The sequence below is a fragment of the Anopheles coustani genome, chromosome X (genome assembly GCF_943734705.1).
Source record: "Anopheles coustani chromosome X, idAnoCousDA_361_x.2, whole genome shotgun sequence".
Classification (NCBI taxonomy): domain Eukaryota; kingdom Metazoa; phylum Arthropoda; class Insecta; order Diptera; family Culicidae; genus Anopheles; species Anopheles coustani.
This window is the reverse complement of record NC_071290.1, coordinates 8,542,986-8,568,529: the sequence shown is the minus strand read 5'-3', so window position 1 is coordinate 8,568,529 and position 25,544 is coordinate 8,542,986. Positions and strand designations below refer to the sequence as shown.

Genomic DNA, 25,544 nt, shown 5'->3' with positions numbered 1-25,544 from the left:
CACAAAGTTCCAAAATCTTTGGGCAAGGTCCATGCCTCCATAGCATCAAGCGTGAGTTCACAACCCACAATGTGCAGATTAGTTTCTAGAAGACTTGGCGAAGCTGAATACGAATTCTTGAGATCAGTCCATGCCTGAGAATGGGAGTTCTGGTACTACTTACAAAGTCCATTTCGAACCTCTCCTATCTAGTCCAGTTTCAAAAATTCCAAAGTTGGTTAACAGCTTCTAAGCAATCTATTTATGTCGATACTGACTGTTGATACTAGTGTTGGGCAGTTTCAATCCCATGAATAATGGATCTTTGCTCGAAAACATGGTCGCCAAGTGGAGTACGAATTCTTCGGAAAAGTCCCCTGTCTAGGAGGGGGTTAAGTTCTGTTCTGGTTTAAGTTCTGTTACTACTTGCGTATGCGTAGTCCATTGTTTTTAGTCTAATTATTTCGACCTGGGGTAGGCGTCGATACTGAAGTTCCGATTTCATCTGCCTCAAATGCTTGCCGACCTTACGTGTGCGTCTAACATCTTTTTGGTATTTGGATCATACATTTTCGAGCTTTTGGATCACTTGGGTAAACCTGGGTACTGACGGATGAGTCTGTATGCCTCAGGTACGCCTTCAAATGTTCAAACAACGTAATGGCTAGGAAGTTAGGTCGCACATATTCTGTTTGCCAAAATCCTGGTTATTTAAGATCTCGCGGTCTTAAATTGAGATAGACTAGATTTCTAACTAGTTGACTGTTTTCAAAACTTATACCCCTTGCTTGGCTCCATACACCGACCCTAGTCCTAGTGAAGGCTCAGCAAACAGCTTGCCATGGAAAAACCTTCGCTCGCTGAGTCAATTACCGCCGGCAAGCCGATTCGTTGCTGTTCTTTCCCCCTTTTCCGAAAGGGGAGGTGTACTGCACTTGTTTTATTTTTGCTGCGTCTGGTGCGACACACTCCATTCTATGTATATTCAGAGGGTTGGGCAGGTTTTGTGTGTATAATGAGCTCAACGAATCAATACCGATATGAGCTGCAGTCTCCCGCTCGTAGTTCTCGTACAGCCTATTTGCGTGTATAGCTATGCAATGTAGAACTAACACGTACACTGTTGGAAAAAAGGGGTGATAGAACACTACACCCCACTGCAGACCAACCACACACCTTGACTTCCACAGTGGATGCTCCATTCTAGGGTGTGTACTCTCCTCGACACACCTGATCGATCCAGTTCCGGTGCACGTGCGGTATCTATTGGTCGACTGAAGGCAACAGTCCGCGACCCCACTGGGGGCAATTGGTGGGAGTGTGAGCTTCTCTGTGGACAAGCACCAGGCTGAATGGCTGGGAAAAGTAGAAAAGAGATTGTGTGGCTTTCCGCCATTGGTTGCCGAATTCTCAGCCACAAATTCCTGCTTGGCCACAGGAAAGAGAATGTAATGTGATCGTCAACACACACCCCAGACGGGTCGACACTGGCCTGGACCGAGTGTTTTCACCTTAAACCGATTCCACTCTGCAACAACGGCGATAGAGCGCAATTCGCAACAGTGGTCCGCGTTCCGTTTGAAAATTCGTTTCATAACGGAGTGAAGAAAACCCCTCGCTGTCGAGAGTCGAGAGTCCACCGCCGCATGATAATTAGCAATTTTTTCCCTACCTCACCCACCCCCTCTTATGGTTCGCGTTTTTCATATGCCCTTCGGGTTTTCCTTCAGCCCCATCGAACCGGGGGATATCCGATCCGGTTGCAAACTCCTCGTTTGAAGGTAAAACAAGCCAAAACAAAAACCCCCGATCGCAGGCGAGCTCTTGCGAGATATCTTCCCGTTTAGCAGAAGAGAAGACCCTCTGCCGCGAATGTATGTCGCGCGGGGTGCGGAATGATGATTCTGCATGATATCCGGCTCCATCCGGCAGAAAATAGAGGGCAGCAGGAGGGATATTCCGTTCTGTTTCACACACTTTCCGCGGTTGGTGGTTGGTGCCCTCGTTTTTTTTTTTTTCGCGTCGAGGAAAGCGAACCTCGAAGTAGGTGCGAGCAAACGGGGAAGGAGGTGTATGTATAGACTCACTCGTCAGCAATAATATGTAAGTGAAGCGAAAGACTTTTGGGGCCTCGTCGACAAAGCCAAAGAAGAGAACCGTGTGTTGCCTTTACAGCGTGCTTTATGTCTTATGTTTGCTTAATGTTGCCACAGGGGAAAGGCCCTTGTAAAGTAGTGTACGATCGATAGTATATCCCAGTGTCGTGTGTGTTTGTGTGTGTGTGCGCTTTTAGTCTTCGTTTAACACACGGGGTTGTGGCTAGTGAACAACGAAAAGCGAAAAGAAATTGCTCCTCTACCGTGTGTTCGAGTTCAGTACAGTGAAATGGCCAGCGTGCGATGACTCGCCAGCCAAACACCCAGCCGGTGCGCGAATATGTGCGATAGAAAGCGGATAGATCTGCAAACGCGTGCTGGTTTCCGTGGGCGCTCGCTAAGCACACCCGGTGGCGTCTCACCGTCGTCATGAAGAAGAAGGGCACGAACATGTTCGAGCTGCCACCGAAGTGCCCGGCGCTGGCGGACAAGATCACCGGCATATTCGGCTGGCGGCACACCTATCAGGTGCACCAGCGGCAGAAGGGCATCGCGCACGGCAACCAATACCTGTACAAGAGCTACTCGCTCAACCTGCCACGGAGGGGGGCCGGTGGCGGCGCCTCGATGGCTTCGTCCACCGGCAGTCTGACGGCCGGCGGAAGCGCATCGTCGTCGTCGTCGACGTCCGCCCGCGAGCGGCTGTACCACCATCATCACCCTCACCATCTGCACCAGGTTGCAGGAAGCAGTTGCTGCGCCACCGAACCCGGCACGCCGAACTGTGAAGTAGTAAGCGCCTCGCCGTTGTTTACCCTTAGATACTCGTTAGGTATTAGCGTTTGAACTTCGACCTGAAGCGGTGGTGAAGCGAGCAGAAGCGTACCGTAGTGTCGAAATGGTCATGGGTACGAATCCACCCGCAGCATTTTCAGATTAAGAGCGAAGTGAATAGTTGACTCTTTAGCGGTGAGAGTAGAGCTACTAAGAGAGATATAAAAGATGAGAATCTATCAACTCTCTGGTACTTATGACGTAGATCCGGTAGAGTCAGCTGACTCCGAATGGCGAGAGAAAGGAGGCAATGAATATTATTCCCTCTCTACAACTTCCGCTATCCTGAGGTTTGTTTTCAATAACATCAAATCTCGGCTTGTGCAACACACCACAATTGGAAAGCCGACAAACAATCTCCGCAGTAGAACAATTTTGCTTTACGGCTCTTAAGCGCTGGCAATAAAACGAGAAGAGATACTTGTTGGAGTAGTTGTTTGCTCATGTCCGTCGCCGTACCCTCTCTCACAATGTCGTGACTCATATCTTATCAGTCGGTATCGTGTGTCCGCGATTGTCTCCGCTATTTGCCTCACACCAACAACTTCCTCTGTTGTTCTTTTTTCAACAAAACAACAACAAAAAGAGAGTGGTAATCAGCCAAACACAGAGAAGGTAACCAAAACTTCCCCCCCTTCCCTCTGCTCGTGCGTACCAAGGAAGCCGGTAGAGTGTTAAGCTGATTACGTACTCCCTTACCCTCCGTCCTGAATCTCATCGCTCGATCAGAGGAAGGAGTAATTCACGACGCTGCAATCACGGTCTCGATTGCGCTTCCGATAAGCGGCTCTGCGTATATCCGACACCCCTAAGGTGGGGACTTTCGTTTGACGTCTCGTGTGAAGTGGAGTGTTCTTCTTTGTGTTAGCCCTGGCCGTTGTTAGCACCCAAGTGGTGCTGTGTGGCGATAATTGCTCGTGTCGCAAACTTCTGGACCTTGGCGTTGAGCGTATCGTCGGATAGGCACGCCAGTTTCGTAGCACCCCGACCTGAGGCCCGGAGGTTTGTTGTTGTTCTGTTTTTACTGTGGGACTTCGCTGAGTTCAGGGCACGTTTGGCACTTTTTGTACGCTCAAACCCCCCGTTTCACACCCGGTGTCCTCTTCAGGCAACCGAAACGAATCCTGCATGCGGTGATAATGCACGCACGCACCAGCTAACGCTGTACGCAACCTTGAGCTATAACTTGTACTTGAGTAGCTTAAGCTGGAGGAAAAAAAGGCTTTGCACACTCAATTGCAACAATTTCGATTCGCCTCACTTTGGTTCAGGTGCACCGAAACGTGACGTTTGCGTTACAGGAATCAGAGGATTGTTATTATTTATTTTTTATGAAATAAAAGAAGTATATACGCGAGGATCGAGAGCTCGATTGCGGACTGTCTAAGGCTGTGAGGCTTTCTAACAGACATTAACTATCGATCCGGGATTTCTATCCCAAATCCAAAGCAAACACTTGGGTGTTTACATTTTGTTAGGTTTATTGGAGTTATTAAATTCATCTCATGAATATTTCTTGACACTTGTTGTCTATTTTGTATCGAGCAAACTTTCATTCGAATTCATCAGTTTTAGCACCATTCCAAAGAGAACTTCGAATAACTAATATGAAGAGTAATCAGCGACTCTCCCCTTCGGTTCGAGGCTTAAAAATTCGATATGATATAATACTAATAAAGTTTTAAGTTGTGTAGTCCTCAATGGTACTAAAATACTCCGTTGGGATGTCCACTGAATTGTGCAATCCGGTGAAGGAGTCTTATCTCTCCTCGTAACGACGAAATCTTTAAAAGATTTCCTTTAATTTGGCATAACTACATTTCCTTCAACAGTTTCGGGCTTTAGTTAACCTAATTTATCCTTCTCCTCTGTAAGAACTTACGTGCTTATGTTATTTACGAGTTAGGAAGTTACAGGAGTTAGTTATAGTTGCATCTGTGACGTCCACTATAATCTCGTGTCGCATATATTATATTAGTACTTCAGAACGTCGGATCATGGTCTCTTCTGCCTTACGCATCGGGACCCTTCAACCTTCATCCACAAATTGGAAGAGATCTTTGTTTATTTATCGCTTGCATCCCTTTTTGTACCGTTCCAGAATCCCGACTCGTGGGTCGTGGTGCACCATTTGCAGTCACAGTCGGGCATCCTTGACCCGGAGGATCACATCAGCGACGTGGCGGACGACCGGGAGGAGATCATTGCCAGCTACGAGGACGCGGGTGTCGGACCGGATCCGGGCGTGCAGCAGGGCGGCGGCGACGGTGCGAGCGGCAGCTCGGTCGGCACCGGCAGCCCGGACATCTTTCAGGTCGGCGGCCCAAAGGGCGCGCCGGGCGTGGTCGGTGTAGGAGGAGGCGCAGGGGGTGGCAGCGCTGGAGAGCCTCCGCCGGACGACGATGTCGGGGTGGCGATGGCAGCCGCGGATGGAGGTGACCCGTCGGCGACGGTGGTGGCGGCGGCGGCGGCCGCAGGAGGGACGGTAATGGTGACCACTAGTGGCGGGGGAAGTGCCAACGGCGGAGAAGGTTCGTCCTGCATCGAGGTGTCGGCGAACGAGCCGGGCCCGCTCGGGCTGGGGCTGCAGGTGCGCCGTGGCAGCGAGCCGTCGCTGCATCAGATCGGCGTGACGGACCAGCGCAGCCCGCTGTACAACGTCAACCCGAACGGGCACCACCAGGAGACGAGCAAGCGCTGGTCAGCGGCTCCCGTGTGCCGCAGCGACAGCGATCCACCGCCCGACAAGCAAAACGGCGGAGCAGGAGGAGCCATTGGCGGTGGTTCGTCGGCGGCTGGCTATCACAACCACCTGCACCATCACCACCATCACCTGCTCTCGCCGGAGTGGAACGTCCCCGAGGAGGACTCGCAACTGCAGCTGCAGCAACAACAGCAGCCACAGCATGGCCAGCAACCGCAACAACAACAGCAGCAGCAGCAGCAGCAGCAGCACGACAGCCTATTGCCGCAAGCCTTCAACCGATCCGGCCGGCTGTCGATGCAGTTTCTCGGTGCCGAGGCCACCTCCGGCTACCGGTGGATGGACGCGGCAGAGAAGGCGGCCGCCGCCGCCTTGCACAACCAGTCGTCGCCGGCCGTCTACCAGCCCTACATGCAGTACGTGCAGCAGCAGCAGCAGAACCAGCAGCTCAACCACTCGTTCCACCATTCCGGTGTGCGAGGGGTCGATGGCGGTGGCCGTGGGAGCGGCCGGGGCATCGCGGGCCTCAACCACACTGGCAGCAGCTTCAGCTCCAAGTCGCTGCCACGTGAATCGACGCGCAAGGAACCCCTCGGCCAGGCCAAAGCGTCCGTGTACGACTCACTGCGGGAGAAAGATAGGTACGGCATAGGTGTCAGTGTCAACAACATGTACAGAATTTTCTACGAAGATGATAAATCGTCGGCTCAATCGAACATTTTGCACTGACTTGTAAGAATAGAAAGGAAAGTTGTTCCATCTTACACGAGCGAAAACAGCTCTAGCAATTCATTTCAACTTTCTTTGAGCGTTTTTGAGGTGTTATTCTTTAAGAAGTAAACACTTCATTTAAGACTTGCTTACCTCGGTGAAGAATTGATTTAGCGAAATCATTCCGATCCGCACGTTGAAGGTAAACACGTCTACTCTATCCTAGGGACGTTCTACGTTTGAACGAAAAACTACAAATTGGACATGACGAGGAATTACACGATTAATTAAACTTCCACAAGAGCCCGAAGCGTGTTTTTGACGTTCTCTGTCTTGCAATTATTTATTTGTTAAAATACATACACCTCCATGGGCATTATATTAAAATTAAACACAAGTTCCGCAACCCTCACGTCGTTAGCGGATACAATATGAGTCACTGTGGAAGTTCGTCTTAGACAAAACATACATGTTGAAAAAAAATAGACATAATGTAACGCGATCCGTGGCTGTTTAGACTGAACTCTTTCGATTGACTGTATTTATCCACAATCAATACCATCGACCGTTGAAGATTAAAATAACAACGGTATAACAAACCGAGCCGAAATGCACTAGGCTCAGTTACGTACTTCTTAATTCGTTGCATGCTAATTTGTTTTGTTCATCTTTTTCGCTTCAGTGAAATGCTGCTGGTAGTGAACGAAACCGGTGGCCCGCTGGGACTCACGGCCATTCCGGACAAGGACCGGGGTGGGCTGCTGGTGCAGAGCGTCGAACCGGGCAGCCGGGCGGAGCGGGGCCGGCTGCGCCGGGGCGATCGCATACTCGAGATCAACAACATCAAGCTCGTCGGACTCTCGGAAAGTTCCGTGCAGGAACATCTTAAGAAGAGCCTCGCATCGACCGAGCTAAGACTGAGGGTGGTACGCGGTGGCAGCGGCCCCAAGGGAAGCACCAAGGCTGGCGGAGGACCGGAGCAGCAGCAGCAGCAACAGCAGCAGTTTGCCGCCGCTGGTCGGCTAGTGACGGGTGGCAGCGGATCGCGCTACCGGCGGGACAACCGCGTCGGCCAGATGATGATCGAGGCGGAGGAGAAGCCGACGTCGGCGGCAAAGGTTGCGACGGTGTCGCCGACACGCAAGATGCCGGGCGGACCGTCGACCGCCAGCAGCCTGCAGGTGGCGAACACGCGCAAGCTCGGCAAGCGCATCGAAATCACACTCACCAAGGGCGACCACGGGCTCGGCTTCTCGGTGACGACGCGCGACAATCCGGCCGGCGGCCACTGTCCAATCTACATCAAGAACATCCTGCCGAAGGGCGCGGCCGTGGAGGACGGCCGACTGAAGCCGGGCGACCGGCTGCTGGAGGTCGAAGGCATCCCGATGACGGGCAAGTCGCAGACGGAGGTCGTCTCGATACTGCGCGGTACGCCGCACGGTGCCACGCTGAAGATCGTCGTCTCCCGCCAGCAGGAGCTGGCCGAAAACGTGAAGGAGCGCGAAATCGTGAGTCGGAGCAACAAGCATAACTTTACTCGAAAAGAGGAAATCAACCTAGAGCAGCATGTCTTATCACTCATTTCATTTCTCCTCTTCCCCGTAGGGCTTTGGCGTCGAAAGTGAACCAAAGAACACAACAGTGCCGAAACCGCCGCCTCCGGTAATGCCCAAATCATCGCTCAAGCAATCGAACAGCAGCAACAGCCTCGCCGGTGGCCATCACCATATGCAAGCGGACGATGAAAATGGCACCCGTGGTGGCGTCAGCGGTAGTCGCTCGATGGGAAAGCTGTCCTCCATTTCCTCGCCGAAAACGCCGACGGTGCAGAAGAAGCCACTGGCGTCGATCCTGAAGTCGGCCTCCACCAATCAGGTCGCGGACCTGCTGCTGCTGCAGGACCCACCCGTCAACGGAACGGACGGAGGTAGTGGTGTTGGTGGTGGTAGCATGACGTACACCAACGGAACCGGAGGAGGAGGAGGCGCTGGTTCACTGTCAGGTGCGGCCTGGAAGAACCGCGAGATACTGACGCTGCACATTCCGGTGCACGACACGGAAAAGGCAGGGCTGGGCGTCAGCGTCAAGGGCAAGACGGGCTCGGGCAACAGCAGCAGCAGCGGGGGCAGTAGCAGCAACGCCAGCCGCACCGACGGGGATCTCGGGATTTTCGTGAAGAGCGTGCTGCATGGGGGAGCCGCTAGTCGTGACGGCCGGCTCAAGATGAACGATCAGCTGCTGAGCGTCAATGGCGTGTCGTTGCTCGGCCAGTCAAACGCGGAAGCGATGGAAACGCTCCGCCGAGCGATGCTGCAGCAATCCGGTAGGTTTTGTTCCGTTAGCCAAGAAAATCCATAGTCATTAGTTTGCTTTAGCTTGTGCAAGTTCCTGTCAATGGCTTTGGGTTTTGACCGATTGTCTCGGCATTCAGCGTGCCGAAATTATGTGTAATTCTTTATAAAGTAACAAACTTTTCGATCTGAGTTCTTCCGAAATCATTCGTTTAATAATGATGTCAAGTCAATTTGAGATATTTGACTTATAAACAATCTTGTTTCAACTAGTTTCTGCGACAGATTTGGAATGAGCGTTTAATGAAGCAAAATTTACAGAAACTCGTAAACTCTCTTTTAAATCTAATGTCAATCAAAATGGTTTGTTATCATATTCATGGATTATGTAACTATTTGATTATTATCTAACTATTTGAAGTTTAAATTGCTTGATTGAAAAATTCTATTACTTCATACATTAGATTGAACATAGAATCATTGTGCCAATCAGAATATATCTGTTTTTACCGTAAATCTCTCACCTGTTTCACCAATCTTGAACATACCTTCGGCTTAAGTGTGTTTTGAAGAAACATTATAATGTTTTGCCATTGAATTTTACTGAATTACAAAAAAGGGCAAAACGGTGTGTGCACACCACAATCAATGCTAGCGATGGTAGTAGACCGAGTCTTCAATCGTTTACCGAGTCGTTTAATCAAAACTTATGTCTACTTATTTTAGGCGGAAGCTATCCCGGTAAAATCATTCTCACTGTGGCGCGGCGCATCGGACGACCGGTAAGCACCGGTGAGCTGCTTGAAACCATGGATCCACGGCCGACGGCTTCCTCCTCCACCGCTGCCACGACAACAAACCCGGAAAACGACGGTGGTAGTGGTGGTGGTAACCCTGTTAGCTCTGGCACGACTGTCATCTACCTCAGTGCCGACAAGCAGCAGCAACAGCAACCACACCGTCCGCAAGATAACGGCGAGCCGAAGCTGCAGCAAAGCAAACGCTACAGCAACCCGGTACTCGATCGGTTGACCGGAGGCAATGGCACGGGAGGCAACAACTCTGCGGGCGGCATGATGATGTCCGGCAGCAACGAGGCACTCTCGTCCGGCGGTGGTCATTACGCGCAGATCGGTAACAGCAATAGCAGCAGCACCAACAGCATCGCGAACACTCATCATCTCCAGCAGCAACAGCATCATCATGGACACAACCAAAGAGCGTCGGCACTGCGGACGACCGGCGGCGGTGGTGGCGGTTCCCGCGGGCCATCGTCAGCGGTCCAGCAGACGCCGCCAACGCATGGACTGCGCAACGAGAGCTACTACATGGCCACCGGCGAGCACTGGAATACGACCTCTTCGGCCACCAGCCTGAACGGTAGCAATGCGGTGCTGATCGAGGAGGATCCCGAACCGACCTCACCGTAAGTATGGGTGATAAACTTACGTGCACTTCGTTGATTGAGGATCTTTTTTTAACGTTTAATTTCAAACATGATGACACATTAGAAAACACATAAACTATTAAACTGTTGGGAAAGCATAACTTGAAAAATGTTCATTTAAATTCCATTCCGTTCTTCTCTTGTTCATTTCATTCATTTAGTACCTTCCACCTGGCACGTCCGGCGGACGTCGGGGGTGTGGCGATGGGCAATGGTGCCACCTCGACTCCGAACGGGGCGGACACGACGTACGCCAGCCAGCTGTCACTCGAGACCAACCCACCGCCGTCGGATGCGTTCAGCCGGGATGCGATCGGGCGCCGCTCGATGTCGGAAAAGCACCACGCAGCGATGGACGCGCGCGAAACCGGCACCTACCAGCGCAACAAAAAGCTGCGCGAAGAGCGCGAACGAGACAGCAAGCTCCTGCTGCTCGGCGGCAACGGCACCAGTATGACCGCGTCCGGCGGCTCGATGGAGTCGATCAGCCACCAGATGGCGCGAATCGACAGCTTGCGCCATGGTGGACGTGGGGGTGGTGGTGCCGGCAGACAGCAGCCAACGGCCGCCCTCGCCGCTCATCTGCTGCGCGACGAGGCGCAGGACCAGCTGGGCGACCTCGGGCCATCGCTGGGCATGAAGAAATCGTCCAGCCTCGAGTCGCTGCAGACGATGGTGCAGGAGATCCAGATGGCGGACGAGCCGCGCGGGCCGAATGCGCTGCGCACGCCGCGCGGTCGTGGGCGGGACGAGATACTGCGGGCTCTAGTCGAGCAGCCACCCGAAGCAACACGTAAGCAATTCATTTTCCCTCTTAACTGCTGTAGCTTTTCGTGTAAAACATTCTTTAGAAGAAAGCTATCTATCTAGATGTAAAGTTTACAAATTTAAATTTGTTTCTCTTAATTTCAGAAGCCAAAAAACACTGGCTGCTAGAAGATGCGCCCCCTTCTGCGGCGGGTGGACGAGGGGCAGAAACGGCCGGTGGCGCGTCCGGTACCGAGCTGCCGGACGGTGGTTTCGTGTCCCGCAACAGTCCCTTCCAGTCGTCGTTGAACGATGGCAAAGGAGCGAAGCTGCGCGTGAAGAAGAGCGGTGGCCTGCTGCGCGGCATCGGCCACATGTTCCGCTTCGGTAAGCACCGCAAGGACGGAATAGCGTCGATGGAGACTGCCATTACTTCGCGCAGCATGATGCCATGTCCGCCGGAGCCGGTCGGTGGCGGCGGGCCATCACCACACAGCAGCAACGCGTGGGCCTGGGTTGCTGAAACGAGTGGCAACAGCAGCAATGGAGGAGGAGGAGGAGTTGGCGGTGGTAGTCAGAAGTACGGTGGCACATCGGCGTCCACCAAGACCGCAGCCTCGAGCGGCAACAGCAACAACAACAACTCGACATCCGCTGCGTCGCGATACATCGTGTTCGAGCAAAACTCCGTCGAACGGTCCGCATCGTCCGGGGTCGTGTACGGTCACCAGCAGCCGCCTCACTACCAACCACCTCCTCCGCCACCCGGCGCAGGTTCCAGCGGACCCACGTCCATTCACCACACGGACGTGTTCAACCATCGCTACTCACACTACGTCAACTACGAGGAGCTGCAGCAGCAAATCAGGTAGGACGGACAGGACAGGAGGGTGGGAGCAGGCGTAGAAAACACGGTGTGCTAGCTTTCCCGAAGCTACCGGCTCATCGGAAGCATTTAACAAAGCCTCCAACTTCTGGTGATGTACATACAAAGAATAAGGCACATTGACAAACATGGTCGTATGGCAGAATCGACTGCCGGGTTTTGTGGTTATCGGGTTTTCCTTTGATTTTGTTTTATCCATCATCATTTTATTACGTTTTTACTTCCACGCTTTCCACCGCCAAAAACGACACGCTACGATTCTCTCACACAGCTTTCACATAAACAAAATATTAGCTTCTCTCAACTTCTAAATCCAGCGTACGAAGGTTAGGATCGAGGGGGTAACTTTTCCTACGTAGTGTGGTGTGTTGCCTTTTTTCCCATGCTGGTCCGGGTTTTGTATTTATCGTACTCGATAGTGGAGAGATAGTGTCGCATGATGTCCCATTGTGTGAGTATGGCTTCAGCGTTACGTTATAGTTCATGGTATGATTTTGCTTGCAAGAAGCCGTCGTCTCTTAGCCAATAACAAAACGTCCCTGCTTTTTTCCCTCAAATATTTAAATAATCATAAATAGTTTACGCTGCAGATTGTCAAATATAACAACACTTAACACATTCACACATTTTTCCTACAAGCTGGAAGCAAACGAAAGTGTAATTAAATGCTTGTTTTTTTTAGCGTAATCGTTGTCCTATTGATGTTGTGTTGCCCTTTAACGCTTTAAAGGAAAATAAGTATACTGTTTTAACGTACCTGAAATGCTTATGGATTGGATTAGTGATATGTACCGTATATTTTACGCGCATAATCGGACACCACCTTTGGATAAGAATATGGTTTTCGGTTTTACTAAACCATTTTAATATTTACTGTTCAGATGCTTTTACACTATTTATTAGCTTTATAAATATGTGTTGAATCTCGTATTCTTAACTAGTTGCACAATAGATATGTTCGCTATTGTTGAACCCATCAGTACTCCATTCTTCAATTAATGATAACATTAAATAAATGTATTATACACAACCAGTTTCAGAATATGTCAAATCTAACTCTGCTATTTTTGGCAATTTTGTCGTGCCTCATTTGTTGCTGAATATAAATAAAATTTAATGTTTGTTCATTAATCATACTCACTTAAACACACACACAATCCCCTTACGAACAAACAACTACTGATGGGAAAATAGAATTCGGTACAAAAAACTTCTTTTAATTCATATGTCCGTGTACGAACGCTATTCTTTCACTTTGAAGCAATAATTATTGATTAAAAATGTATTTTTATACACCCGAAAATACAGTCTATTTTTATATTTTAACAGATAATTAACTTATTTAATGTAATAAATTTAAGCAACTGAATTGTTAATGAAACCAAGTAGGAAAACTAATAGTGTAATGTTACTCTAGAGCTACCCTAGGCCCCGATGTCGTATTACTACATTATGAAAGGATTGCTATGTTTGTGCTATAAATTCTAATGCGCTGTTCTTTTTCTTCCCTGTGACTGCAGTCGACGACATCATCACTACCATTCGCAACGTTCGGCCCGCAACACGCCGCCGGTTGGAGACATCGGTCTGCTGGGCAGCGGGTCCGTGAGCCAGCAACACCAGCCACCATCGCACCACCATCACAGCATCGCACTGCACAACCCGAGCCACTCGCAGCAACAGCAGCAGCAGCAGCAGAAGTATAAGAGCGCCCGGCCAACCTCATGCTACTACGATAATGCTGGCGGTGGCTACGAAACGATCTCCTCCATCGGTCCACCGCTCTCCGGCGGGGGCAGCATTTCTTCCACGCACCGCAAAACATCGGGCAGCGGCGGTGGCGCCGCTAGCAACAACAACAACAACAACTCGAGCGCCACCAGCCAGCACACGCTGCTGACCGTCTCGTCGTCGTCCGCCAACAGCAACGGCAACAGCGTGCTGCCGGAGGACATCAATGGGAGTGTCTCGAACAACAACTGGCATCAGCCGCATCATCATCTCGGTGCGAACGGTGGTGCCAGCATCTCGACCGGCTCCGGATCGATGCGCAATACCCGCGGTCCGTTCGTGACGCAGGTGAAAATCCAGAATCAAATGTACCAGTAGGGAAGCAACCAGAATTGGATTGGATCCAGAAGAGGGCCAAGATGAGGCATATACATTGCCTACCTATAACACAGCCGACCACGTTGTTGGGATGAAAAAGAGATGTCCTCGTACCATCTCGCTCATGTAGCTTTTTAACTCATTCCACTCATATAACGATATATAATGCCTATATAAAACGATCTGCTACTGATCTACTTATTTGGAACAGGAAGGACCAACCCTATCCACTTTGGCCAAGCCAATTTGAAAGGCGAACTACGGAGAAGGGGAGTGTTTGCGGAGTAGCAAAAGTCATAAGTATCATGTTATCACGCCAGAGACAGCTTCGCACAGGAACACCATTATCTACCATTAGCTACTCCATTGCCTGATCTCGCGCTTTTCTCATGGGCATCGAGAGTTCTTTTGGTGTAGAAATTAAATTGATCAACCCTCTTCATGCAAACCATGTGTGTGTGTTCCACATGGATTAGTGCATCTGTCACCTACCCATTGCCCCTTCCTTTGCCCCTGTATAATTTCCTCTGATGTTACCTTTTGAACTACGATGAGACATATGTTTTAATTTAACGATAGCGCACGGCGGGGTGTAAAAACATTTATATCAAACACACACACGGGCGGTGCTGCGTTTTGCACAAACAATAACGTTCGTATGGTCGCCTGTATGCTGCTACCATGCGTTATTCCGTGCTGTGCTATTTACATTTTACTCCTTACTTATTGGAAATATTGTGAATTCACTCATTGCCCCTTCAATGTGCCCCCGGTGCTGGTTTTTTTTTTCTGGCGCCGATTATTTATGGCAAGGTCGAAACTGTTACGATACGGAATGGAAACGATTACTAACTAAACGATACTATGTCAACCAACGTTCGTTATGTTTTCTGTACTCTTTGCCACGGATTGTGGTATGTGATGCTGTCTCGCACGAGCCAAACGCCCCCCCACAGTCGGACAGTATGAGCCACCGGAAAATAATCTCTCGTACGAATATGCTGCTAGTAAATAGGAATCCACGCGCTGAAATGTATTATATTATTAATTACACGTGTAATAAAACATGCATCGTCATCTGTTCGATATTTAAAGGAAGTGCATAATGCGAAGCAGCCAAACAAGCATGCTGCGAAAAAAAGGTAGCTACTAATTAGTGTCACGGTTGAAGCATAATTGCGCCAATCGATCGAATTATTCCATATGAACTGTATAAGCCCCCACATGCGACCCAGAGAGATAGAGAGTAAACATGGAACCACGTAATAAAACATAGATAGAAATCGTTTGATTGTGGCGTAAACATGTAAATATATTGAAAATTAGCGAAACCTTGTTACAGTACACTATGATTTTGTGTTGTTGTTTTTTTTTGTAAAAAGTCCCGGAAAAAAGAGTTTAAAACAGCTAATTACACGAGCTGGTGACTATGGTGATTCGGTCAGAAACGGAAAATTGCTCGATTCATTTCAAATAGAGTAGAGCGACAATAGAGTTGTTGGGTATTGCAATATCTGAATTACATCAACCCGGGGTATCACAGAAAAATTAAAAAAAGACCCTTTTCTCGGTGGCTTGATTCATGTCCATCAAAGAGTTATGTTTTAAAATAAAATCTCTTTCAGGTCATGTGGGTCGTATGTAAACCGCAGTCACAGAACTCACAAAGCGGGGGTGACAGCATGTCAACAGTACATGTGTCCTGTGCAGGCCAGTACAGTTTTCGCCGGCTCAAATTCTACATACGGGGAAACATGGAACAGTATCGCATTCCGAACAAGCTTCCCTCCGAGGACGTTAACATTCTCGCACAGCGCAAGGGTCGGCTGAAGCTGGCAGCGCAGCATACGCGGCCAGTACCACGGACCCCGGTGTACAAAAACTTGTATGCAATCACTGAACGCCATACATTAGAATTACTGAACGCCATATGCTTGAATTACTGAACGCCAAGCAATAGGAGTCTTTTTGATATATGGCGTTCAGTAATTCGAAAAATGAGAGGAAAGAACTCACTCTCCTTCTTTTATGGGTTACCCCTCCTCGTTTCTCCCTTCCCACATTTTTCCCCATACCCTCCGGGTCTACCAATGCCCACGAGGGAAATGTCATCCGAAAATGTAAACAACAACTATTTTATTTACCTTTAGGTTATGTTACCGTTTTATTAATTTAATTTCTCTTTTTACACTTCACTGGCACTACTCCTAGGTCTACTTCTGGCAAAACCTGCAAAAGAAGAAAGACTATATCACTTATTATGTACAATTATGCACAATATAAAGATGGAATACTTATCTTCTTTCCATTGCCAGCATCAAGTGGAAGAGCGTTGACAATACTGAAGCACGATCGATTTTCATCTGCTTTACATGTTTAAATGAAAGCAAACACTTTATTAACCAATCTTATCTATTAACGAGCTTGGTTAGATTGAAAACACAACTATTTTTCACACTTATATTTTTACTGCACACGACGCACTCCAAGTGCTGCTGGCAGCTATCAACACTGAACTAGAGTTGGAACGTTGGAGCTGGATCGTATGTATTCATTTGCTCCATATAAGAAATTTTTCATTCCAACCGTAAATTAAGTTTTATTGGCTCCTCATATTGCATTATGAAGATTCATTGTGCTTAAAGATTGACCCACTCGTTGGTAAGTGGCAAATGACTGGCATGCAGACAATTTGACGAAAGCTGTTCGCTCCGGAGCAATCATTTACCGGTAACAAATTGTTTGAAAGCTTGTAATTACATAAGCTGTGAAATCATATAGCCACCTGAATACCAGCTCCTTGCTCACACGGGACAGGTAGACTAGCATTAACCACTTGCCAATTTCAGGCTTTACTGCGTACTTGCCTGAGCAATCAAGTTATCTTTTCGACGCACGAGTCAACTATAAAAAGCAGTATTTGATCGAGCAGCGAATATAATTCTAATATTCGTTTTGTCCGTGACTTAATCAGTAGCATAAAATAATGAATAAATGAATAAAGATTATGGTGTTATAATACCATTTTTTTTTATCTACGAAAGGACTCGCTCCTTTGCTGGATCGGATGCGAAGATGTCGTTCTTTTCTGGAGCTATCCCATCACTACACTGATTTGTCTTTAGACAGCAGGAATGCTGACGGCTACTATGGAAAAATACGATGGTCAAAAATAAATCTAATTGGTGAGCAAAAAACGTGTTTGCGAAGAAATAAACCATAAAAAAATATGTTTGATTGGATACTATTTATTTGTAAGTGCGTCCGGTTGTATATATTAATCAATCGCACTAAAAATCGGCTGTAACATTGTAGAAAAATATCCGGAATAAAACTTTGACCAGATGTAAATCAAACCTTCCTACTGTGGCAAATGTAGTTAGGTTTCGAGGAGAGTGAGAGATATTTGAACCATGGACCCCATAGGGGGTGAAGCAGGAAGGCGGTGGGTGAAGTGTAGCTAGCGGTTGTGTGCAATCAGCAGTTTTTAGGGTAGGGTGGGTAAAACAGTCAGTGAAACGGGTGGAAATTGTGTGCAAGCACTCATTTTGTACCGCGGGGGAAGCAAAGACATCACAGCTTCGCGAAAATCGACAGTGGTCGTGGAAACTTTCTTCTTTCACTTTCACTATGCGAGTCGGGGTATATCCTCCTACGTTAAGTCGAACGTTTGTTCCCTTACTCGTATTCAGAGGCATACCGACTCTGTCACGAGCTCCTATGCAGAGGCTCGTGCTGTAGGACCGACTGTGACAGCCATATGTCCAGGTCGTGGAAACGCATCAAACGTAACTTCCTCAAAACGGGCTTGCGGCTGAACAATACCATAGGAGGGTCGGCTGATCTTAATCTTCCGGCACCGTGGTTCCCGCATCTGCAACAATCCCGTAGACAGAGCGCTGCATCGGCTCAATGTAGGGTTTTTAAAGAGCGCTTCGTTGCAGTGCCTTACGCCGGAAGTGCACACTCTGCTGAAACTGGTCGAACCGTACGTGATCTGGGACTACCCGATTGGTGGTCCGGGAACTGATCTACAAGTACAAACCGGTGCCGGAGCTGGGGGCAAGAAAGTGGTTCCACTGGCGACGAACAAGATAGTGGAGCAAATCTTCGGCTACTGCGGCATCATCTGCGTGGACAATCTGTTACACGAGATCATGACGATAGGGGAGGGCTTCCACTTCGTGCATCGGCACTTCCGGAGCTTCAAGCTGCGCAATCCGAAGGACATCGTCCCCACTTCACCTTCCCGGGGTTAGTTGTTCATCCACCGTCAATTGTCGCGTTTCGTTTTTGGGGTTGTAATAATAAATTATCAATACAAAACATTCTATTAAATGTGTTAGCCGTCGGCTTTTCTGTTGTGTTTATTTGTAGAAGATCAATGTAGCAAAGAAGTGGGTAGTTTTGTACGAAAACATACTTTAAATGCTATAAAATATACACAATCATTATGATCCCCTCTTCCGCAATCGAAGGAAACACCGAGAGCACTGTAGAAAACCAATCAACATCCGCTGCCCCTCTCCCTTCTCGGCTTTGTGGAGGGCTTTGAACTTAATAATGCACAATTCAAAGGAAATACACAATCAAGGAATCACACTAAGAGTGTGTGTTTTTAAATTGCAAAGTAAACACCACGCAGAAGCGATCACTTTTTGTAGCCGCGCCGTTTGTTGTCGTATTCGAAATTTCTCATCCGCTGCTTGAGGTTGGTGGAACCGCGCAGCACCGCCGAGCGTGAGTCTACGTCGCGCATCACGAACGGTGAATACCCGGCGGTATAGTCTTCTGCCAGCGCGTTCGTCTTGCTGCGTGCTTTGGCCGAGATACGCTGCTGCGGCAGCGGCTGGTCCTCATACAGCAGCGGATTGGTGGCGTACTTGCCGCCATCGAACTTGGCCACCGGCCGATTCTTGTACTTTGCCGTCAGCGGACGGCGGCTGTTGATGTGTATGACCTGCTGGCCGTTCGCGTCCAGGCTGACGGCGACCTTCTTCAACGTCTGGTTGCCGCAACGCGGGCAGAACACCTTCGTGGCGTCCGGTGTCGTCTTGAAGCACGCGTAGCAGCGCAGAATGTAGGTGCGCGTCTGGGTGATGACACGGCCGTCCATCGTTGCCAGCTGTAACCCGAGCTGTTTCAGCACGTTCTGTATGGCGTAGTCGGTCGTTATACAGGCAACAGACGACGGCACCTCCTCCAGGTAGTTCATACCGTAGCCACGCTTTACCTGCGCGATGTTGGCTGGCGTTACCCAGCCTTCGTCGTCATCGTCGACGTTGTCATCGCCATCATAGTCCTCTTCATCAGATGAATCCCCTCCGAGTTCCTCTCCGTGTTCCTCCTCTTCATGCTCATCTCCATGCTCCTCTCCATTTTCCTCGTGGTGACCATCGCTTTTGGGAACCTTTACAGCAGAAACATAATCGGCAGCGCTATCATCGTGTCGCGGTTCCTCAACTTGTGACTCTTCGTTGTCGGGTTGGTCCGGGTCCGCCGCCTGCTTCGGTTTGTAGAATCCCGCAATGTCTGCGGTGCCCAGCTCGTCAGGCGATTCGTTCGGGTTGGTCAACGTGACAGCCGGCTTTGGTTCCGTTCGCAGATGTCCCTCCCCGACGTATCTCGCCTCGAGCTCGTACGTCAGCGCGATCACTTCCAGATCGACGAGCGAAAGCGACGCAAAGTCTCCGGTTTTCTTCGCGAACGCGATAACTTTCGCCAGCGCGTCCGGATCGGGCAGCAGCACCTTTAGGTTGTAGGGTAGCACCGCCAGTGCCTTCATCTGCCTGTCATGCTTGATTTCTCGTATCACGCCTCGTACGGTGTAGCAGTTTTCGGCGATGTTCTGCAACAACAGGATGAACGACATGCGCTTTCGTAAAGGAATCGTGCCGACATGGTGGACATTTACGTACCTGCAGCTGGACATTCTTGATGAAAACCGATGTGTCCACAACCAAATGCTCAAACTTTGTTCTCTTCCCGGATTCGGTTATTTCGCCCATCTTGGATCTTTTTACGCTTTGCGCTCCCCACTGTTTATCATCGAAACCATGTGCGCTGCTGGCAAGCGAATTAAACGTACTTTGACAGCCCTGCTACGAAGTGACAGTAGCTGGTAATACAAAGCTCCTGCCTACCGTATACCCAAGGTGTATATATCTATATTTATACACCTTGCCATATACCCTGTTTTGTGACGGGAGGCCATTGTCAAACCCGGTGTATGACTGCAGAGCCGTTCGCCAGTTGTTGACATTTCCATCGATCTGTTTTGTTATGTGAATAGGCGATTTGTGTCGCCTCTTTTTCCGAAACCAACTCCACAAGGCACACGAGCAGCTAGGCTGTGCGTACACTAAAAATGGCTCAAACATTCGCTGAGGATCAGTACGGCCGCAAAATCGACCGATGCCTGACCGACACCCTGCTCAAGTTTGGTAAGTTTCCGCGACCGGGAGACGCTGGTGCCGATGACACCCAGCATGGATGGTTTTTTCAATCTCATTTTTGCAGCAAAATTATATAAGTTCCAGCATTGCAGCAAGTGGTTGATTTCAGCTAACATTTGTACGGTTTGTTTGCAGGTGGCGGTCTGGCCCTAGGAGGTGTTTTCTCACTGCTGTTCTTCAAACGTCGCGCTTGGCCTATCATCATGGGTTCCGGATTCGGCATCGGGGTTGCCTACAATAATTGCGAACGCTCGTTAAACGCGTCCAAGTAGACAGACAGGCAACCAAGTCACTGCCTCGAAACTGAGTTTGTGCGAAATATGGCTTAGAAGGCGAACAATAAACATCTTTATCCGTCATAAAACTTAAAAAAATCTCCTAGGAGTACTATAATATAATAGTGTCCGAATCGGAAAAAATGATTCTATCACCAGGAGCGCACGGCAAAACTTCAATTATTGATTTATTTGTAAGCCTGGTTCATATAAATGCAATCCTTTAACGACTTACGGTACTTGCTAACGAAAATTTCGCAATACACTTTCAGTGATCGTTTTGCGTTAGGGCAAGAAAAGAAACATTGTTTGTTAAGTATTGAAATACGTTTCATTCGCTAAGTTTAATTCTTTTATTTTGCGTTTCTTTGTGTTCTGTGTATTTGGTTTCGTGGTATTTATGCTAGTGATCTGAATAATTTACTAGATTTTTCCCCGCTCATCCCCCTCCGGTCTTCTACTTTTGCCATGTATGTTTGGCTAGCTTTTTGGGGGATTTTATGTCGCAAATTTGTTTTAATCGTTTTAAAGACATTCAAATCGTCCCGCAACAGCTTTTTGCAGGAGTTTACGCGCCTCCCAGCTTAGTTGGAAAATTAAATTTAAATTAACTATACAAAATGAGGAAGATGGGTAAAGGTTTTTTTCTTGTTTGTAGTTGTTTGGTTTATGAAATAGGATTACTTCTAAATCTATATATTTACGAAGCGTATTGGTTTTAAAAATGCGTGAAACAACTAATAGGACAAAGGTATTGCACTTATGTCGCGTTGCTCGTATCAAGTTGTGTTCAATTTCCGGCCGGAGAGTGGTTTTGGTTCTAAAGCAGAAGAGAAAAGATTAGATCATGTTACCAACAAGCCTTCTCAATATCGTCCTCTGTTTCGATCTCATCTTCGATCAAGCTGATTTCGTTTCCGCCTACAAACTGTACGTGTGGTGTAAAAAACTCCCAAGCTTACGGCTGCAAACTAGCGTTTCTTACTGGTTAATGGATTGAATTATCTTCTAAGGTATAATCCACAAGCGTAGAGAGAAAGCCCCGAACATGCAAGTGGGTTCACAAAGTTGCCTTCTGTAAGTCGTTAACTTTCAGCGTTAAATGCGTCTTTCGTTTGGTCTTTTTCTGCATGGCATAGCACACCCTCCACTAGCTGCTATCGGTGAAACATTTGTTTTACCCTACCCAGTCGTCTAATCATGATCCCTCCCGGCAGAGTAGGTGTTGTTCCACCTGTTGCCATACTGTTTCCTTAATTGTTTGGTGTGGGCATGTAGGCATCGATTTCAATCTAGATCGTAGTCTTAAACGTTGTGTGATTCACCTACTTTGGTTGTGTTTGCTCCGTTGTTTTTAGAATACCAGCCGGCCGACAGTAATGCTGCTGATAATGCTGTTGTTTTTGCCGAACCGAACCTGTGACCGACCACAGTGACGCTTTCTGGCTGTACGATTGCATGTTTTGTTTTTAGCACTCAGGGTCCGTTTTGCGTTTTGCGAACCGCTCTTTCCGAGACCCTTCGAGGCTTCATCGTTCTGTTTCTGTTCTGTATTCACCAAACGAAGTCGATTGTTATTACTAAACATGACTAGAAATGTTTGACGAAATTGACGAGCGCCTTTTCATCATTTAACGTAACTAAATCTGCACTGGCAGTGGACACCAATCGCCACCCTTCCCCGCTCTGATCTAAGAAAAGGAGCGCTCATACCGATAATGGGTAAAAGGTAGCAGGATGAAGGTGATATACATAATTCTATAGAATTTAACGGGCATTGGAGAGCATTGGCATTAGCATCGACCCACTCATTTGGAGGTGAAGTCTGGCCAGTAGTTGATGTAATACCGGTGTGTAGTTCCCTCAAACAGACGGTCGAGCCAGTTCGGCAGTCCGTCGAGCAGGTTCTCCTCCAACAGGATCTTTGGCTCGGAGATGTCCGACATCGACGTCTCGGAGTCGGAGCTGTCCATGCCGAGGAATGCGCCCGCCTCTGGATCGGAAGGCATCGAGCTGAGATGGCGCGTCATTTTGATCATGCGCTGGGAAAGGAAAAACAAACCAAATTTACAATCACGTTAGTCACCGTATTAACAGTCGCACGAGCACACTCCTTCTTCTACCTTAGCTCCCCGATTGGACTCTGGATGCTTCGCGTGGTACATGCAGAAGTACTTCCGATGCCCGTTCAGTGCAATTACCGTGCCGATGCAGTTGCGCGGATTGATTTTCATCTCGCGCGACTCGGACAGGGACAGGCGCAACAACTCCGCGTACCAGCCGATGCCTTTCTCGATCAGCATGTGTGCAAACATGAGTGTTTTGTTTCTACATGGGATGTACAAGATTTGATATCATTAATAACTAATGTAAAAAGCGGACGGCATAAAAACGGTGTACGACCACTTAATCATGAAAATATTTGGATTTGAATATCTGATTTGGAAACATACTTTCTGTACGGCCACACAGCCTTATGGAAGGCGGGTATCAGCTTTTGCCGTGATTGCATATCGGTGAGCAGCACGATCGTGCGACAGCCGGGCTTCAGCAACCGCACCAGACCGTTATACTTTTCGGCCCGCAGTTCGTGCAATCGCAGCTCCGGCACGTAGTTGGTGGATTTACCTAGAATTGCCCGTGGCATGAAAGAGCAATGAAACAAACAAATTACAGGTTGGTGCTTATCGTGAAACAACTTGCCGTTTAACCTACCGTTTGCACTGTCAACGTTTTTACTTTGCTTCAGCTGTATATCTTCCTCCTCGAGGCGTAACAGATAGGACATCAGGTAGCCAACGATCAAGATGAACGCTATCGTGCCGATCACAGAGATGGCCGGCAGAATGTGCTCCTGTCCGAGATTGTCCGTCATGTATTCCACGGCCAGCAGGACGCGGTTCAGGATACGCACCATCAAACTTTGGGCGTGCTCATCCAGCAGATCCTGTAGCAGGAAAGGAAATGTAAAGCGCCAGCGTTACGATAAGTAGCATATTAATAAAAAAAGAATAGGAAAAAAGATGTTACCTTCACTTCCGTTTCGTAGCTAAGCGCTTCGGATGAGCGCAACAGCCGCTGGATAGTGCCGTCAATCTTCTGCTTTGTGTTGTTAAAGTACTGATCCTGTGTTTCGTTTTCGGCCGCCTTGTCCATCTGCAGCACAACCTCGCGAACCCACTCGTAGCGGATATGCTTGGTATCACGCCGCCAGAAGATGACCAGCTGCAGCAGCGTTTCGGGCGCCTGCTCGTGCTTGGACAGGGCACCGATGAAGTCATTCTGCTTCTCCTTGTAGATGTAGGCGAAACGTACCCGCTCCCGACTGAACAGCGATTCCAGCGCGATCTTCCGCATCAGCTGGCGCGGTCCATCGTGCATGCTCGTGTTCTCCGTCACCAGCACCACGCACAGACGCTTGCGGGGTCGGTTCCATTCGGCGGGGCACACGCTCTCGAGCATCTCCTGGGACGACAGTCGCGGCAGCACGAGATACTGGTTCAACGAGATGATGTTGTTGAGCGTGGTAGTCGGAATATCCGACATGGTGATCGTGGCGATCGGATGGGCGGGAAACTCGTTGAAGATCAGCAGCGTGTCGAGGGTGGCGTGCGCCTTGTAGGTCGTCTGGATGTGCTTGGTATTCTTGGCGTTCAGCTGCACGAAACCGAACGCCACGCGGTCGCGGAAGTAGAACGCCGTGATCAGATACCGCAGTCTCGGCTGGGCCCGCGGCTCCAGGATTAGCGCACGTACGCGATTGTCCGCCCAGCCACCGAGGAACGCGTCGAGCGTATCGTCCGTGACCGGTGCGAGCAGCTTATAGGGGAGCTTTTGGCGGATGAAGTCGACCACGTGCTGCGCATTGAACACACTCTCCTTGTATACGTAGCTGTGGCCGTCCAGCACCATGATGACGCACGGCAGCGAGTGAACGCCAACCTTGCGCACCAGCTGCTCCTCGTGCCCGGCGTTGACGGTGGCAAACACGACGCCGTACGGTTCCAGCGTGTCGATCAGCTTCTTGAAGGAGTTGGCCGCCTTCATGCAGGCGAAGCACCAGTCGGCGTAGAACATCAGTATCTGCGGCGTCTGACGGCTCTTGGGCACGATGTTCGTCTCGTAATACTTGGACGTGATGGACAGCCGGTGGTACAGGCTGATATCCTGATCGTGAAAGTTGAAGTTATGCGCGCCGTAGAAATGCTCGAACGGATCCTGAAAGCGTCCGTAGTTGCTGTAGTCCGGTCGGTCGCGGTTCAACACGGCGTCCTCGTTCGTTATGCCGAACTGGTCGTATGCCAGCCGGCGGTCCGAGTCCGACAGCAGCTCGTACGCCTGCTTGATTTCCACAAACCGCGTTTCCGCCTCCGGATGCTTCGATTTGTCCGGGTGCCTGTGGAGAATCAATCAATGAAAGACCATTCGAAATCTTCACCAGTGCAGTGTTTCGGCCGTCTTCTCCTGGTTTCCGATGCACCGCTACGCAGGGAAACACAGGCGCATCGCTCCCGATGGACCCGATCGATCGATCGGCAGCGGGCTTTCCTTACCATTCCTTCGCTAACTGCTTGTACGCGCGGCGAATCTCCTGCAGTGTGGCCCGCTTCTGCACGCCCAAGATACTGTACGGATCCTTCGAGGCACTTTGTACGGAGCAAATTACCGTCAGCAGTATTGCAAAACAAACCCAGTACGCGAGTAGCGCAGGTTGCTCCTGGTGGCTCCTCCTCGTCATTGTTTTTCTACCCGAGCTTTTCTCGAACGAGCTGCTGCTGGTACGCCCGGAAACCGACCCCATCCCGTCGCTATGACTGCAAACTGGCCGACCTTTGTCGTTCTACACCAGGTCACATTTAACCTTTCGCTAAAAAATACGTTACTTTGTACGGTCGAACTTCTTCGGGGCAAAAAACAAAAGCTACACAGCGCGCTTTGAAATTTTTCCTTCACTCCTTGCTGCGCTCGCACCAACCTGACAGAAATAAACCTTTTCTCGGTTGCATG

General features: G+C 49.2%; 4 protein-coding genes and 1 pseudogene across 4 annotated transcripts in view; 3 read left to right on the top strand and 2 right to left on the bottom strand.

The window, feature by feature from the left end:
* LOC131269580 (uncharacterized) overlaps window positions 1-14,618 on the top strand; it is a 47,309-nt gene extending 32,691 nt beyond the window's left edge. Inside the window, exons 2-8 of the mRNA XM_058272026.1 lie at window positions 5,011-6,254; window positions 7,007-7,835; window positions 7,933-8,650; window positions 9,345-10,044; window positions 10,227-10,858; window positions 10,978-11,680; window positions 13,219-14,618. Coding sequence (XP_058128009.1) covers window positions 5,011-6,254; window positions 7,007-7,835; window positions 7,933-8,650; window positions 9,345-10,044; window positions 10,227-10,858; window positions 10,978-11,680; window positions 13,219-13,807 — 5,415 coding nt within the window. The 3' untranslated portion in view covers window positions 13,808-14,618. The remainder of the gene's footprint in view (window positions 1-5,010; window positions 6,255-7,006; window positions 7,836-7,932; window positions 8,651-9,344; window positions 10,045-10,226; window positions 10,859-10,977; window positions 11,681-13,218) is intronic.
* A 943-nt stretch (window positions 14,619-15,561) lies between these two features.
* On the top strand, window positions 15,562-18,066 carry LOC131269002 (large ribosomal subunit protein uL30-like; annotated as a pseudogene).
* Window positions 18,067-18,141: 75 nt separating this feature from the next.
* Window positions 18,142-19,868, bottom strand: LOC131269590 (RNA-binding protein NOB1-like). Its single transcript, XM_058272040.1, has 2 exons — window positions 19,726-19,868; window positions 18,142-19,655 (listed from the first exon to the last, which is right to left on the bottom strand). The coding sequence occupies exons 1-2, from the start codon at window positions 19,813-19,815 to the stop codon at window positions 18,459-18,461; spliced, it is 1,287 nt and encodes a 428-aa protein (XP_058128023.1). The 5' UTR covers window positions 19,816-19,868; the 3' UTR covers window positions 18,142-18,458.
* Window positions 19,869-20,042: 174 nt separating this feature from the next.
* LOC131269598 (MICOS complex subunit Mic10-like) lies at window positions 20,043-20,652 on the top strand. Its single transcript, XM_058272050.1, has 2 exons — window positions 20,043-20,250; window positions 20,398-20,652. The coding sequence occupies exons 1-2, from the start codon at window positions 20,175-20,177 to the stop codon at window positions 20,532-20,534; spliced, it is 213 nt and encodes a 70-aa protein (XP_058128033.1). The 5' UTR covers window positions 20,043-20,174; the 3' UTR covers window positions 20,535-20,652.
* A 228-nt stretch (window positions 20,653-20,880) lies between these two features.
* Window positions 20,881-25,476, bottom strand: LOC131269585 (dnaJ homolog subfamily C member 16). Its single transcript, XM_058272032.1, has 6 exons — window positions 25,091-25,476; window positions 23,568-24,933; window positions 23,253-23,484; window positions 22,991-23,165; window positions 22,661-22,865; window positions 20,881-22,579 (listed from the first exon to the last, which is right to left on the bottom strand). Exons 1-6 carry the CDS (start codon window positions 25,336-25,338, stop codon window positions 22,346-22,348), a joined length of 2,460 nt encoding a protein of 819 aa, XP_058128015.1. The 5' UTR covers window positions 25,339-25,476; the 3' UTR covers window positions 20,881-22,345.
* Between the last annotated feature and the right edge of the window lie 68 nt (window positions 25,477-25,544).